We start from the raw sequence: 16887 nt of genomic DNA on the forward strand, positions 1-16887 counted from the left end.
TTTATAGGTAATCCAACAAACCTTGCATTGTTTAAATCATGCCATTTGTTATTGTGTCTCTTTCCTAAGCAACCAAACTTGGCATTATTCAAGTTAAGTTAATTGTGCCAAGCATTGTTGTGTGTTATTTCTAGGCAACCGAACAAACTTTGTGTTGTTTGGACCAGAAGAAACAGAAGATATTCAACAAAGGTAACATAATAGTTTGTGATATTAGTGTATGAATTAGTCCAAGTAAGATGTTATCAAAGCTCCAAAACAGAAATTTCAGATATCAAAACGTTGAAGTATTTTTTGTTTGTTTTTTTCTAAATCAGGGGATGGTCGGTGGTTTTGGTCTAAAACAGTTATTTGATAATGTTACTGTGTACAAGACGATGGAGGAACAGTAACACAGACTTTAGCGCAAAACTTCACAATGTTTTTAGTTGTTTACTGAAGAAGTAGATATTTTTTTCCAAACACTTGAGTATTATATTGTACAGGGTGTTCCAGAAGTCTAGATCCATAAAAGAAATAGACATTATATTCTTTAGGTTAAACTCACACATTTCTAATATCAGTTGTAGATACTACAGAAAGGAAATATGCTGACGACACAGTACAGCAAGAATTGATGTGTATAGATTATAATGGTGTACAGTTTGAATAATAACTACATCAAGAATACTGTGTTTATTTTTCTCTGTGGGTCCACACTTCTGGGACACCCTGTATTTTTTCCTTTTTTTTTAATCCTAATTATTTAAATTATGTATATTCTGTTACTAGTTTTTAGGACTTTCAGTGAAAGTTCACAAATATTTGTGTAAAGTTTGTCTGTGATGTGTGAATAATCCTTTAAGCACCCCTTAGCTTATATTATCTTTCTTTTTAACCCCCACTCAGCTGAGGTGATCCCCCATTTAAAGCCACTTGGGCAAAGCATCATGGGACATGTTTTGAAACAATTCCTTGTAGTTTTAAGTGTTTTGAGGTGTTAACGGTTGTTATGTAGGAAAGCTTCAAGTACTGGGACATTAGGTTCATTCAATGATTTTATGATTGTTTAATCAGTTAACTGATATTGTTCCTGACTTGACAATATTTTGTTTTTATCTGTACACATTTAGAAATTGAATTTTACATCTTCAGCACACTAGTATTAAGTGTGGCTTAATGATTAGCATGCCAGAACTGTGACACCAATTCATGGTTCCGTTGACATTACTGTAAAACATGTTTTACGTTTTCGGACCGTGGATATACTGTAAGAATGATGGTCAAGTCGTACTATTTGACCAGATAATAACAGCTTAAGAGTTGGTGAATATGAAAACAGTGTTTCGGGCAATGGCCTTCCAATGAGTTTGCAGGAAGGTGTAGTAGTTTTCTAAAGAGATAAGATATAAATAACCACTTCAAATGATGAGAACAAAAATAAAACTTATGATTTAAGTGGCCAGGTGGTTAGGGCACTTAACTAACAATCTGAGAGTAGCTGGTTCAAGTCACCATCACACCAAACATGATTTAAGTGGCCAGGTGGTTAGGGCACTTAACTAACAATCTGAGAGTAGCTGGTTCAAGTCACCATCACACCAAACATGATTTAAGTGGCCAGGTGGTTAGGGCACTTAACTAACAATCTGAGAGTAGCTGGTTCAAGTCACCATCACACCAAACATGATTTAAGTGGCCAGGTGGTTAGGGCACTTAACTAACAATCTGAGAGTAGCTGGTTCAAGTCACCATCACACCAAACATGATTGCCCTTTCAGTCATGCAGGCATTTTAATGTGATGGTCAATCCCACTATTTGTTGGTAAAAGAGTAGCCAAAGAGTTTGCAGTGGGTGGTGGTGACTAGCTACCTTCCCTCTAGTCTTACACTACTAAATTAGGGCTGGCTAGTGCAGATAGCTCTTGTGTAGCTCTGCACAAAATTTATAACAAACCAAAGAATCCAGAAGAAAGGGCTAATACCCAAATAGTATTTAGCATTATCAATAAATACATATTAATATTGTAAGTGTTTCACTTAGATTGTTTTCTTCTCCATTTTTGCATTCCTCACGATGCATTTCATTTACCACCTGTGCACTATAAGATGTCATATTAATCTGAATTAGTTCTTAAAAACAAAGTTATAAAAATTATATGTTTTTATTATTTATGTTTCCTAACACTTGTTAGGGTTTCACTAAATTCATCAATTTATGTACACGAAGCATACCAAATAATTTTATCCTTTATTTTAGTCTCATTCTTGGGAGCCTACAATTCGAAATCCTTATCGAGGCCTTGTAGTTTGGCCTGTTCCAGAAAACATAGAAATTAAGGCCACATTATTTAAAGACCAGAGAAGTAATGAATTTGAAGACAAAGAATGGACATTTGTTGTTGAAGATGTAAGTAACATCCATTATTTTCATGATTGTGATCTAAAATAACTCTTTAGTTGTATAATTTCTATTGTGATGTATAATAACTCTTCAGTTGTATAATTTCTATTGTGATGTATAATAACTCTTCAGTTGTATAATTTCTATTGTGATGTATAATAACTCTTCAGTTGTATAATTTCAACTGTTCTTCCAATATTGTTGTACAGAAAGCCCCTTTTTCTTGTTACATGATAACCTTGTAATGTTTATCTGTTAACAGTCACTCTTTATATACCACCAGCTATATGGAACATGAGTATCACCAGGTAATGTTAATCTGTTAACAGTCACTCTTTATATACCACCAGCTGTATGGAACATGAGTATCACCAGGTAATGTTAATCTGTTAACAGTCACTCTTTATATACCACCAGCTGTATGAAACATGAGTATTACCAGGTAATGTTTATCTGTTAACAGTCACTCTTTATATACCACCAGCTGTATGAAACATGAGTATTACCAGGTAATGTTTATCTGTTAACAGTCACTCTTTATATACCACCAGCTGTATGAAACATGAGTATCACCAGGTAATGTTAATCTGTTAACAGTCACTCTTTATATACCACCAGCTGTATGAAACATGAGTATCACCAGGTAATGTTAATCTGTTAACAGTCACTCTTTATATACCACCAGCTGTATGGAACATGAGTATCACCAGGTAATGTTTATCTGTTAACAGTCACTCTTTATATACCACCAGCTGTATGAAACATGAGTATCACCAGGTAATGTTTATCTGTTAACAGTCACTCTTTATATACCACTAGCTGTATGAAACATGAGTATTACCAGGTAATGTTAATCTGTTAACATTCACTCTTTATATACCACCAGCTGTATGGAACGTGAGTATCACCAGGTAATGTTAATCTGTTAACATTCACTCTTTATATACCACCAGCTGTATGGAACATGAGTATCACCAGGTAATGTTAATCTGTTAACAGCCACTCTTTATATACCACCAGCTGTATGGAACATGAGTATCACCAGGTAATGTTAATCTGTTAACAGTCACTCTTTATATACCACCAGCTGTATGGAACGTGAGTATCACCAGGTAATGTTAATCTGTTAACATTCACTCTTTATATACCACCAGCTGTATGGAACATGAGTATCACCAGGTAATGTTAATCTGTTAACAGCCACTCTTTATATACCACCAGCTGTATGGAACATGAGTATCACCAGGTAATGTTAATCTGTTAACATTCACTCTTTATATACCACCAGCTGTATGAAACATGAGTATCACCAGGTAATGTTAATCTGTTAACAGTCACTCTTTATATACCACCAGCTGTATGGAACATGAGTATCACCAGGTAATGTTAATCTGTTAACAGTCACTCTTTATATACCACCAGCTGTATGGAACATGAGTATCACCAGGTAATGTTAATCTGTTAACAGTCACTCTTTATATACCACCAGCTGTATGGAACATGAGTATCACCAGGTAATGTTAATCTGTTAACAGTCACTCTTTATATACCACCAGCTGTATGAAACATGAGTATCACCAGGTAATGTTAATCTGTTAACAGTCACTCTTTATATACCACCAGCTCTATGAAACATGAGTATCACCAGGTAATGTTAATCTGTTAACAGTGACTCTTTATATACCACCAGCTGTATGAAACATGAGTATCACCAGGTAATGTTTATCTGTTAACAGTCACTCTTTATATACCATCAGCTGTATGAAACATGAGTATCACCAGGTAATGTTTATCTGTTAACAGTCACTCTTTATATACCACCAGCTGTATGAAACATGAGTATCACCAGGTAATGTTTATCTGTTAACAGTCACTCTTTATATACCACCAGCTGTATGGAACATGAGTATCACCAGGTAATGTTAATCTGTTAACATTCACTCTTTATATACCACCAGCTGTATGAAACATGAGTATCACCAGGTAATGTTAATCTGTTAACAGTCACTCTTTATATACCACCAGCTGTATGAAACATGAGTATCACCAGGTAATGTTAATCTGTTAACAGTCACTCTTTATATACCACCAGCTGTATGGAACATGAGTATCACCAGGTAATGTTAATCTGTTAACATTCACTCTTTATATACCACCAGCTGTATGGAACATGAGTATCACCAGGTAATGTTAATCTGTTAACATTCACTCTTTATATACCACCAGCTGTATGAAACATGAGTATCACCAGGTAATGTTAATCTGTTAACATTCACTCTTTATATACCACCAGCTGTATGGAACATGAGTATCACCAGGTAATGTTAATCTGTTAACAGTCACTCTTTATATACCACCAGCTGTATGAAACATGAGTATCACCAGGTAATGTTAATCTGTTAACAGTCACTCTTTATATACCACCAGCTGTATGGAACATGAGTATCACCAAGTAATGTTAATCTGTTAACAGTCACTCTTTATATACCACCAGCTGTATGAAACATGAGTATCACCAGGTAATGTTAATCTGTTAACAGTCACTCTTTATATACCACCAGCTGTATGGAACATGAGTATCACCAGGTAATGTTAATCTGTTAACAGTCACTCTTTATATACCACTAGCTGTATGAAACATGAGTATCACCAGGTAATGTTTATCTGTTAACAGTCACTCTTTATATACCACCAGCTGTATGAAACATGAGTATCACCAGGTAATGTTAATCTGTTAACAGCCACTCTTTATATACCACCAGCTGTATGAAACATGAGTATCACCAGGTAATGTTTATCTGTTAACAGTCACTCTTTATATACCACCAGCTGTATGAAACATGAGTATCGCCAGGTAATGTTAATCTGTTAACAGCCACTCTTTATATACCACCAGCTGTATGGAACATGAGTATCACCAGGTAATGTTAATCTGTTAACAGCCACTCTTTATATACCACCAGCTGTATGGAACATGAGTATCACCAGGTAATGTTAATCTGTTAACATTCATTCTTTATATACCACCAGCTGTATGAAACATGAGTATCACCAGGTAATGTTAATCTGTTCACATTCACTCTTTATATACCACCAGCTGTATGGAACATGAGTATCACCAGGTAATGTTAATCTGTTCACATTCACTCTTTATATACCACCAGCTGTATGGAACATGAGTATCACCAGGTAATGTTAATCTGTTAACAGCCACTCTTTATATACCACCAGCTGTATGGAACATGAGTATCACCAGGTAATGTTTATCTGTTAACAGTCACTCTTTATATACCACCAGCTGTATGAAACATAGTATCACCAGGTAATGTTAATCTGTTAACAGCCACTCTTTATATACCACCAGCTGTATGGAACATGAGTATCACCAGGTAATGTTAATCTGTTAACAGCCACTCTTTTATACCACCAGCTGTATGGAACATGAGTATCACCAGGTAATGTTAATCTGTTAACATTCATTCTTTATATACCACCAGCTGTATGAAACATGAGTATCACCAGGTAATGTTAATCTGTTAACAGTCACTCTTTATATACCACCAGCTGTATGGAACATGAGTATCACCAGGTAATGTTAATCTGTTAACAGCCACTCTTTATATACCACCAGCTGTATGGAACATGAGTATCACCAGGTAATGTTAATCTGTTAACATTCACTCTTTATATACCACCAGCTGTATGGAACATGAGTATCACCAGGTAATGTTAATCTGTTAACAGCCACTCTTTATATACCACCAGCTGTATGGAACATGAGTATCACCAGGTAATGTTAATCTGTCAACAGTCACTCTTTATATACCACCAGCTGTATGAAACATGAGTATCACCAGGTAATGTTAATCTGTTAACAGTCACTCTTTATATACCACCAGCTGTATGGAACATGAGTATCACCAGGTAATGTTAATCTGTTCACATTCACTCTTTACATACCACCAGCTGTATGAAACATGAGTATCACCAGGTAATGTTAATCTGTTAACATTCATTCTTTATATACCACCAGCTGTATGGAACATGAGTATCACCAGGTAATGTTAATCTGTTAACAGTCACTCTTTATATACCACGAGCTGTATGAAACATGAGTATCACCAGGTAATGTTAATCTGTTAACAGTCACTCTTTATGTACCACCAGCTGTATGGAACATGAGTATCACCAGGTAATGTTAATCTGTTAACATTCACTCTTTATATACCACCAGCTGTATGGAACATGAGTATCACCAAGTAATGTTAATCTGTTAACAGTCACTCTTTATATACCACCAGCTGTATGAAACATGAGTATCACCAGGTAATGTTAATCTGTTAACAGTCACTCTTTATATACCACCAGCTGTATGGAACATGAGTATCACCAGGTAATGTTAATCTGTTAACAGTCACTCTTTATATACCACCAGCTGTATGAAACATGAGTATCACCAGGTAATGTTAATCTGTTAACAGCCACTCTTTATATACCACCAGCTGTATGGAACATGAGTATCACCAGGTAATGTTAATCTGTTAACATTCATTCTTTATATACCACCAGCTGTATCAAACATGAGTATCACCAGGTAATGTTAATCTGTTCACATTCACTCTTTATATACCACCAGCTGTATGGAACATGAGTATCACCAGGTAATGTTAATCTGTTCACATTCACTCTTTATATACCACCAGCTGTATGGAACATGAGTATCACCAGGTAATGTTAATCTGTTAACAGCCACTCTTTATATACCACCAGCTGTATGGAACATGAGTATCACCAGGTAATGTTTATCTGTTAACAGTCACTCTTTATATACCACCAGCTGTATGAAACATGAGTATCACCAGGTAATGTTAATCTGTTAACAGCCACTCTTTATATACCACCAGCTGTATGGAACATGAGTATCACCAGGTAATGTTAATCTGTTAACAGCCACTCTTTATATACCACCAGCTGTATGGAACATGAGTATCACCAGGTAATGTTAATCTGTTAACATTCATTCTTTATATACCACCAGCTGTATGAAACATGAGTATCACCAGGTAATGTTAATCTGTTAACAGTCACTCTTTATATACCACCAGCTGTATGGAACATGAGTATCACCAGGTAATGATAATCTGTTAACAGCCACTCTTTATATACCACCAGCTGTATGGAACATGAGTATCACCAGGTAATGTTAATCTGTTAACATTCACTCTTTATATACCACCAGCTGTATGGAACATGAGTATCACCAGGTAATGTTAATCTGTTAACAGCCACTCTTTATATACCACCAGCTGTATGGAACATGAGTATCACCAGGTAATGTTAATCTGTTAACAGTCACTCTTTATATACCACCAGCTGTATGAAACATGAGTATCACCAGGTAATGTTAATCTGTTAACAGTCACTCTTTATATACCGCCAGCTGTATGGAACATGAGTATCACCAGGTAATGTTAATCTGTTAACATTCACTCTTTATATACCACCAGCTGTATGAAACATGAGTATCACCAGGTAATGTTAATCTGTTAACATTCATTCTTTATATACCACCAGCTGTATGGAACATGAGTATCACCAGGTAATGTTAATCTGTTAACAGTCACTCTTTATATACCACGAGCTGTATGAAACATGAGTATCACCAGGTAATGTTAGTCTGTTAACAGTCACTCTTTATGTACCACCAGCTGTATGGAACATGAGTATCACCAGGTAATGTTAATCTGTTAACATTCACTCTTTATATACCACTAGCTGTATGAAACATGAGTATCACCAGGTAATGTTAATCTGTTAACAGTCACTCTTTATATACCACTAGCTGTATGAAACATGAGTATCACCAGGTAATGTTTATCTGTTAACAGTCACTCTTTATATACCACCAGCTGTATGAAACATGAGTATCACCAGGTAATGTTAATCTGTTAACAGCCACTCTTTATATACCACCAGCTGTATGGAACATGAGTATCACCAGGTAATGTTTATCTGTTAACAGTCACTCTTTATATACCACCAGCTGTATGAAACATGAGTATCACCAGGTAATGTTTATCTGTTAACAGCCACTCTTTATATACCACCAGCTGTATGGAACATGAGTATCACCAGGTAATGTTAATCTGTTAACAGCCACTCTTTATATACCACCAGCTGTATGGAACATGAGTATCACCAGGTAATGTTAATCTGTTAACATTCATTCTTTATATACCACCAGCTGTATGAAACATGAGTATCACCAGGTAATGTTAATCTGTTCACATTCACTCTTTATATACCACCAGCTGTATGGAACATGAGTATCACCAGGTAATGTTAATCTGTTAACAGCCACTCTTTATATACCACCAGCTGTATGGAACATGAGTATCACCAGGTAATGTTAATCTGTTAACAGTCACTCTTTATGTACAACAGCTGTATGGAACATGAGTATCACCAGGTAATGTTAATCTGTTAACAGTCACTCTTTATGTACCACCAGCTGTATGGAACATGAGTATCACCAGGTAATGTTAATCTGTTAACATTCACTCTTTATATACCACCAGCTGTATGGAACATGAGTATCACCAGGTAATGTTAATCTGTTAACAGTCACTCTTTATATACCACCAGCTGTATGGAACATGAGTATCACCAGGTAATGTTAATCTGTTAACATTCACTCTTTATATACCACTAGCTGTATGAAACATGAGTATCACCAGGTAATGTTAATCTGTTAACAGTCACTCTTTATATACCACCAGCTGTATGAAACATGAGTTTCACCAGGTAATGTTAATCTGTTAACAGTCACTCTTTATATACCACCAGCTGTATGGAACATGAGTATCACCAGGTAATGTTAATCTGTTAACATTCACTCTTTATATACCACCAGCTGTATGGAACATGAGTATCACCAGGTAATGTTAATCTGTTAACAGTCACTCTTTATATACCACCAGCTGTATGAAACATGAGTATCACCAGGTAATGTTAATCTGTTAACATTCACTCTTTATATACCACCAGCTGTATGGAACATGAGTATCACCAGATAATGTTAATCTGTTAACAGTAACTCTTTATATACCACTAGCTGTATGAAACATGAGTATCACCAGGTAATGTTAATCTGTTAACAGTCACTCTTTATATACCACCAGCTGTATGAAACATGAGTATCACCAGGTAATGTTAATCTGTTAACAGTCACTCTTTATATACCACCAGCTGTATGAAACATGAGTATCACCAGGTAATGTTAATCTGTTAACATTCACTCTTTATATACCACTAGCTGTATGAAACATGAGTATCACCAGGTAATGTTAATCTGTTAACAGTCACTCTTTATATACCACCAGCTGTATGAAACATGAGTATCACCAGGTAATGTTAATCTGTTAACAGTCACTCTTTATATACCACCAGCTGTATGGAACATGAGTATCACCAGGTAATGTTAATCTGTTAACATTCACTCTTTATATACCACCAGCTGTATGGAACATGAGTATCACCAAGTAATGTTAATCTGTTAACAGTCACTCTTTATATACCACCAGCTGTATGAAACATGAGTATCACCAGGTAATGTTAATCTGTTAACAGTCACTCTTTATATACCACCAGCTGTATGGAACATGAGTATCACCAGGTAATGTTAATCTGTTAACATTCACTCTTTATATACCACTAGCTGTATGAAACATGAATATCACAAGGTAATGTTAATCTGTTAACAGTCACTCTTTATATACCACCAGCTGTATGGAACATGAGTATCACCAGGTAATGTTAATCTGTTAACATTCACTCTTTATATACCACTAGCTGTATGAAACATGAGTATCACCAGGTAATGTTAATCTGTTAACAGTCACTCTTTATATACCACCAGCTGTATGGAACATGAGTATCACCAGGTAATGTTAATCTGTTAACATTCACTCTTTATATACCACCAGCTGTATGGAACATGAGTATCACCAGGTAATGTTAATCTGTTAACAGCCACTCTTTATATATCATCAAGTCATACTTCTCAGTTTTATGATTGAAGTCCATATAAATATCAAACATGTATGTATTAACTAATTTGTACATAAAGTGAAACAGAAACTTATAGTATTTGTTTTCATGTATCAACAAACATTAATAATTAATACTGTTATACCACAAGAGACACAGTAGAACTACAAAATTTAATAATAAATACTGTTATACCACAAGAGACATAGTAGAACTACAAAATTTAATAATAAATACTGTTATACCACAAGAGACACAGTAGAACTACAAAATTTAATAATAAATACTGTTATACCACAAGAGAGACAGTAGACCCAACCAAACATTAATAATAAATACTGTTATACCACAAGAGTCACAGTAGAACAAACCAAACATTAATAATAAATACTGTTATACCACAAGAGATACAGTAGACTTAAGGAAACAATAATAATAAATACTGTTATACCACAAGAGATACACCAGACCTAACCAAACATTAATAATTAATACTGTTATACCACAAGAGACACAGTTGACCTAACCAAACATTAATAATAAATAATGTTATACCACAAGAGCTACAGTAGACCTAACCAAACATTAAGAATAAATAGTGTTATACCACAAGAGACACAGTAGACCTAACTAAATATTAATAATTAATACTGTTATTCCACAAGAGATACAGCAGACCTAACCAAACATTAATAATTAATACTGTTATACCACAAGAGACACAGTAGAACTAACCAAACATTAATAATTAATACTGCCATACCACAAGAGACACAGTAGAACTAACCAAACATTCATAATTAATACTGCCATACCACAAGAGCTACAGTAGACCTAACCAAACATTAACAATAAATACTGTTATACCACAAGAGACACAGTAGACCTAACCAAACATCAATAATAAATACTGTCATACCACAAAAGACACAGTAGACCTAACCAAACATTAATAATAAATACTGTTATACCACAAGAGATACAGTAGACTTAAGGGAACAACAATAATAAATACTGTTATACCACAAGAGATACACCAGACCTAACCAAACATTAATAATTAATACTGTTATACCACAAGAGACACAGTAGACCTAACCAAACATTAATAATAAATACTGTTATACCACAAGAGCTACAGTAGACCTAACCAAACATTAACAATAAATACTGTTATACCACAAGAGACACAGTAGACCTAACTAAATATTAATAATAAATACTGTTATACCAGAAGAGACACAGTAGAACTAACCAAACATTAATAATAAATACTGTTATACCACAAGAGATACACCAGACCTAACCAAACATTAATAATTAATACTGTTATTCCACAAGAGATACAGCAGACCTAATCAAACATTAATAAGTAATACTGTTATACCACAAGAGACACAGTAGACCTAACCAAACATTAATAATAAATACTGTTATACCACAAGAGCTACAGTAGACCTAACCAAACATTAACAATAAATACTGTTATACCACAAGAGACACAGTAGACCTAACCAAATATTAATAATAAATACTGTTATACCAGAAGAGACACAGTAGAACTAACCAAACATTAATAATAAATACTGTTATACCACAAGAGATACACCAGACCTAACCAAACATTAATAATTAATACTGTTATTCCACAAGAGATACAGCAGACCTAATCAAACATTAATAAGTAATAGTGTTATACCACAAGAGTCACAGTAGAACTCACCAAACATTAATAATTAATACTGTTATACCACAAGAGACGCAGTAGAACTAACCAAACATTAATAATTAATACTGTCATACCACAAGAGACACAGTAGAACTAACCAAACATTAATAATTAATACTGCCATACCACAAGAGACACAGTAGAACTAACCAAACATTAATAATTAATACTGCCATACCACAAGAGCTACAGTAGACCTAACCAAACATTAACAATAAATACTGTTATACCACAAGAGACACAGTAGACCTAACCAAACATCAATAATAAATACTGTCATACCACAAGAGACACAGTAGACCTAACCAAACATTAATAATAAATACTGTCATACCACGAAAGACACAGTAGACCTAACCAAACATTAATAATAAATACTGTTATACCACAAGAGCTACAGTAGACCTAACCAAACATTAATAATTAATACTTTTATACCACAAGAGACACAGTAGACCTAACCAAACATTAATAATAAATACTGTTATACCACAAGAGCTACAGTAGACCTAACCAAACATTAACAATAAATACTGTTATACCACAAGAGACACAGTAGACCTAACTAAATATTAATAATAAATACTGTTATACCAGAAGAGACACAGTAGAACTAACCAAACATTAATAATAAATACTGTTATACCACAAGAGATACAGCAGACCTAATCAAACATTAATAATTAATACTGTTATACCACAAGAGACGCAGTAGAACTAACCAAACATTAATAATAAATACTGTCATACCACAAGAGACACAGTAGACCTAACCAAACATTAATAATAAATACTGCCATACGAAAAGAGACACAGTAGAACTAACCAAACATTAATAATAAATACTGTTATACCACAAGAGATACACCAGACCTAACCAAACATTAATAATTAATACTGTTATTCCACAAGAGATACAGCAGACCTAATCAAACATTAATAAGTAATACTGTTATACCACAAGAGACACAGTAGACCTAACCAAACATTAATAATAAATACTGTTATACCACAAGAGCTACAGTAGACCTAACCAAACATTAACAATAAATACTGTTATACCACAAGAGACACAGTAGACCTAACTAAATATTAATAATAAATACTGTTATACCAGAAGAGACACAGTAGAACTAACCAAACATTAATAATAAATACTGTTATACCACAAGAGATACACCAGACCTAACCAAACATTAATAATTAATACTGTTATTCCACAAGAGATACAGCAGACCTAATCAAACATTAATAAGTAATAGTGTTATACCACAAGAGTCACAGTAGAACTCACCAAACATTAATAATTAATACTGTTATACCACAAGAGACGCAGTAGAACTAACCAAACATTAATAATTAATACTGTCATACCACAAGAGACACAGTAGAACTAACCAAACATTAATAATTAATATTGCCATACCACAAGAGACACAGTAGAACTAACCAAACATTAATAATTAATACTGCCATACCACAAGAGCTACAGTAGACCTAACCAAACATTAACAATAAATACTGTTATACCACAAGAGACACAGTAGACCTAACCAAACATCAATAATAAATACTGTCATACCACAAGAGACACAGTAGACCTAACCAAACATCAATAATAAATACTGTCATACCACGAAAGACACAGTAGACCTAACCAAACATTAATAATAAATACTGTTATACCACAAGAGCTACAGTAGACCTAACCAAACATTAATAATTAATACTGTTATACCACAAGAGACACAGTAGACCTAACCAAACATTAATAATAAATACTGTTATACCACAAGAGCTACAGTAGACCTAACCAAACATTAACAATAAATACTGTTATACCACAAGAGACACAGTAGACCTAACCAAATATTAATAATAAATACTGTTATACCAGAAGAGACACAGTAGAACTAACCAAACATTAATAATAAATACTGTTATACCACAAGAGATACAGCAGACCTAATCAAACATTAATAATTAATACTGTTATACCACAAGAGACGCAGTAGAACTAACCAAACATTAATAATAAATACTGTCATACCACAAGAGACACAGTAGACCTAACCAAACATTAATAATAAATACTGCCATACGAAAAGAGACACAGTAGAACTAACCAAACATTAATAATAAATACTGTTATACTACAAGAGATACACCAGACCTAACCAAACATTAATAATTAATACTGTTATTCCACAAGAGATACAGCAGACCTAATCAAACATTAATAAGTAATACTGTTATACCACAAGAGACACAGTAGAACTAACCAAACATTAATAATAAAAACTGTCATACCACAAGAGATACAGTAGACCTAACCATACATTAATAATAAATACTGTTATACCACAATAGATACAGTAGAACTAACCAAAGATTAATAATAAATACTGTTATGCCACAAGAGATACAGTAGAACTAACCAAACATTAATAATAAATACTGTCATACCACAAGAGACACAGTAGAACTAACCAAACATTAATAATTAATACTGTTATACCACAAGAGACACAGTAGAACTAACCAAACATTAATAATTAATACTGTCATACCTCGAGAGACACAGTAGAATTAACCAAACATTAATAATTAACACTGCCATACCACAAGAGACACAGTAGAACTAACCAAGCATTAATAATTAATACTGCCATACCACAAGAGCTACAGTAGACCTAACCAAACATTAACAATAAATACTGTTATACCACAAGAGACATAGTAGACCTAACTAAATATTAATAATAAATACTGTTATACCAGAAGAGACACAGTAGAACTAACCAAACATTAATAATAAATACTGTTATACCACAAGAGACACAGTAGAACTAACCAAACATTAATAATAAATACTGTTATACCACAAGAGACACAGTAGAACTAATCAAACATTAATAAGTAATACTGTTATACCACAAGAGACACAGTAGAACTAACCAAACATTAATAATTAATACTGTTATACCACAAGAGACGCAGTAGAACTAACCAAACATTAATAATTAATACTGTCATACCACAAGAGACACAGTAGAACTAACCAAACATTAATAATTAATACTGCCATACCACAAGAGACACAGTAGAACTAACCAAACATTAATAATTAATACTGCCATACCACAAGAGCTACAGTAGACCTAACCAAACATTAACAATAAATACTGTTATACCACAAGAGACACAGTAGACCTAACCAAACATCAATAATAAATACTGTCATACCACAAAAGACACAGTAGACCTAACCAAACATTAATAATAAATACTGTTATACCACAAGAGATACAGTAGAACTAACCAAACATTAATAATAAATACTGTCATACCACAAGAGACACAGTAGACCTAACCAAACATTAATAATAAATACTGTCATACCACAAGAGACACAGTAGAACTAACCAAACATTAATAATAAATACTGTCATACCTCAAGAGACACAGTAGACCTAACCAAACATCAATAATAAATACTGTCATACCACGAAACACACAGTAGAACTAACCAAACATTAATAATAAATACTGTTATACCACAAGAGATACAGTAGACCTAACCATACATTAATAATAAATACTGTTATACCACAATAGATACAGTAGACCTAACCAAACATTAATAATAAATACTGCCATACAAAAAGAGACACAGTAGAACTAACCAAACATTAATAATAAATACTGTTATACTACAAGAGATACACCAGACCTAACCAAACATTAATAATTAATACTGTTATTCCACAAGAGATACAGCAGACCTAATCAAACATTAATAAGTAATACTGTTATACCACAAGAGACACAGTAGAACTAACCAAACATTAATAATTAATAATATTATACCACAAGAGACGCAGTAGAACTAACCAAATATTAATAATTAATACTGCCATACCACAAGAGACACAGTAGAACTAACCAAACATTAATAATTAATACTGCCATACCACAAGAGCTACAGTAGACCTAACCAAACATTAACAATAAATACTGTTATACCACAAGAGACATAGTAGACCTAACTAAATATTAATAATAAATACTGTTATACCAGAAGAGATACAGTAGAACTAACCAAACATTAATAATAAATACTGTTATACCAGAAGAGACACAGTAGAACTAACCAAACATTAATAATAAATACTGTTATACCACAAGAGACACAGTAGAACTAACCAAAAATTAATAATAAATGCTGTGATACCACAAGAGACACAGTAGAAGTAACCAAACATTAATAATTAATACTGTCTTACCAGAAGAGACACAGTAGAACTAACCAAACATTAATAATTAATACTGTTATACCACGAGAGACAGAGTAGAACTAACAAAACATTAATAATAAATACTGTCATACCACAGAAGGACTTTCTTATAATGAAATTTTTTTTTTTAGTTGTCTGAGTAATTTATGTAAATTTTACTGTAGATTTCTAAAAGTGGAAAGCACCGTCTAGTAGCTTCAGCAAACATCAATCTCAGGTACTATACAAGCTTGGAGTCTATTCAGTCTGAAGTGAAGCTAAAGTTTAAACCTCTTTCGAAGAAAGTAACTGGAGCTCATCTCATATTAACCTTGTCGTCTGTTTTCCTCAAAGAAGGAAAGGCAACGTGAGTACAGATGTGAATTCATTTCAGTTTTTCTCACTTTTGTTATTTCATAGTTAAAGTTTGTCATTTTGTTTATTTTGAC

General features: G+C 33.7%; 1 protein-coding gene across 7 annotated transcripts in view; it reads left to right on the forward strand.

Moving 5' to 3' along the window:
• Window positions 1–16887, forward strand: part of LOC143226666 (EH domain-binding protein 1-like) — a 174799-nt gene that overhangs the window by 38696 nt on the left and 119216 nt on the right. For all 7 annotated transcript variants that reach the window (XR_013014703.1, XM_076457914.1, XM_076457919.1 and 4 more), the window contains exons 3-5: window positions 135–192; window positions 2240–2389; window positions 16624–16805. Coding sequence is in view for 6 of the 7 variants with exons in the window: in XM_076457914.1 (XP_076314029.1) it covers window positions 135–192; window positions 2240–2389; window positions 16624–16805 (390 nt within the window). In the remaining variant the exon portion in view is untranslated. The remainder of the gene's footprint in view (window positions 1–134; window positions 193–2239; window positions 2390–16623; window positions 16806–16887) is intronic.

Source organism: Tachypleus tridentatus, chromosome 9 (assembly GCF_004210375.1).
Source record: "Tachypleus tridentatus isolate NWPU-2018 chromosome 9, ASM421037v1, whole genome shotgun sequence".
NCBI classification, from domain to species: Eukaryota; Metazoa; Arthropoda; class Merostomata; order Xiphosura; family Limulidae; genus Tachypleus; species Tachypleus tridentatus.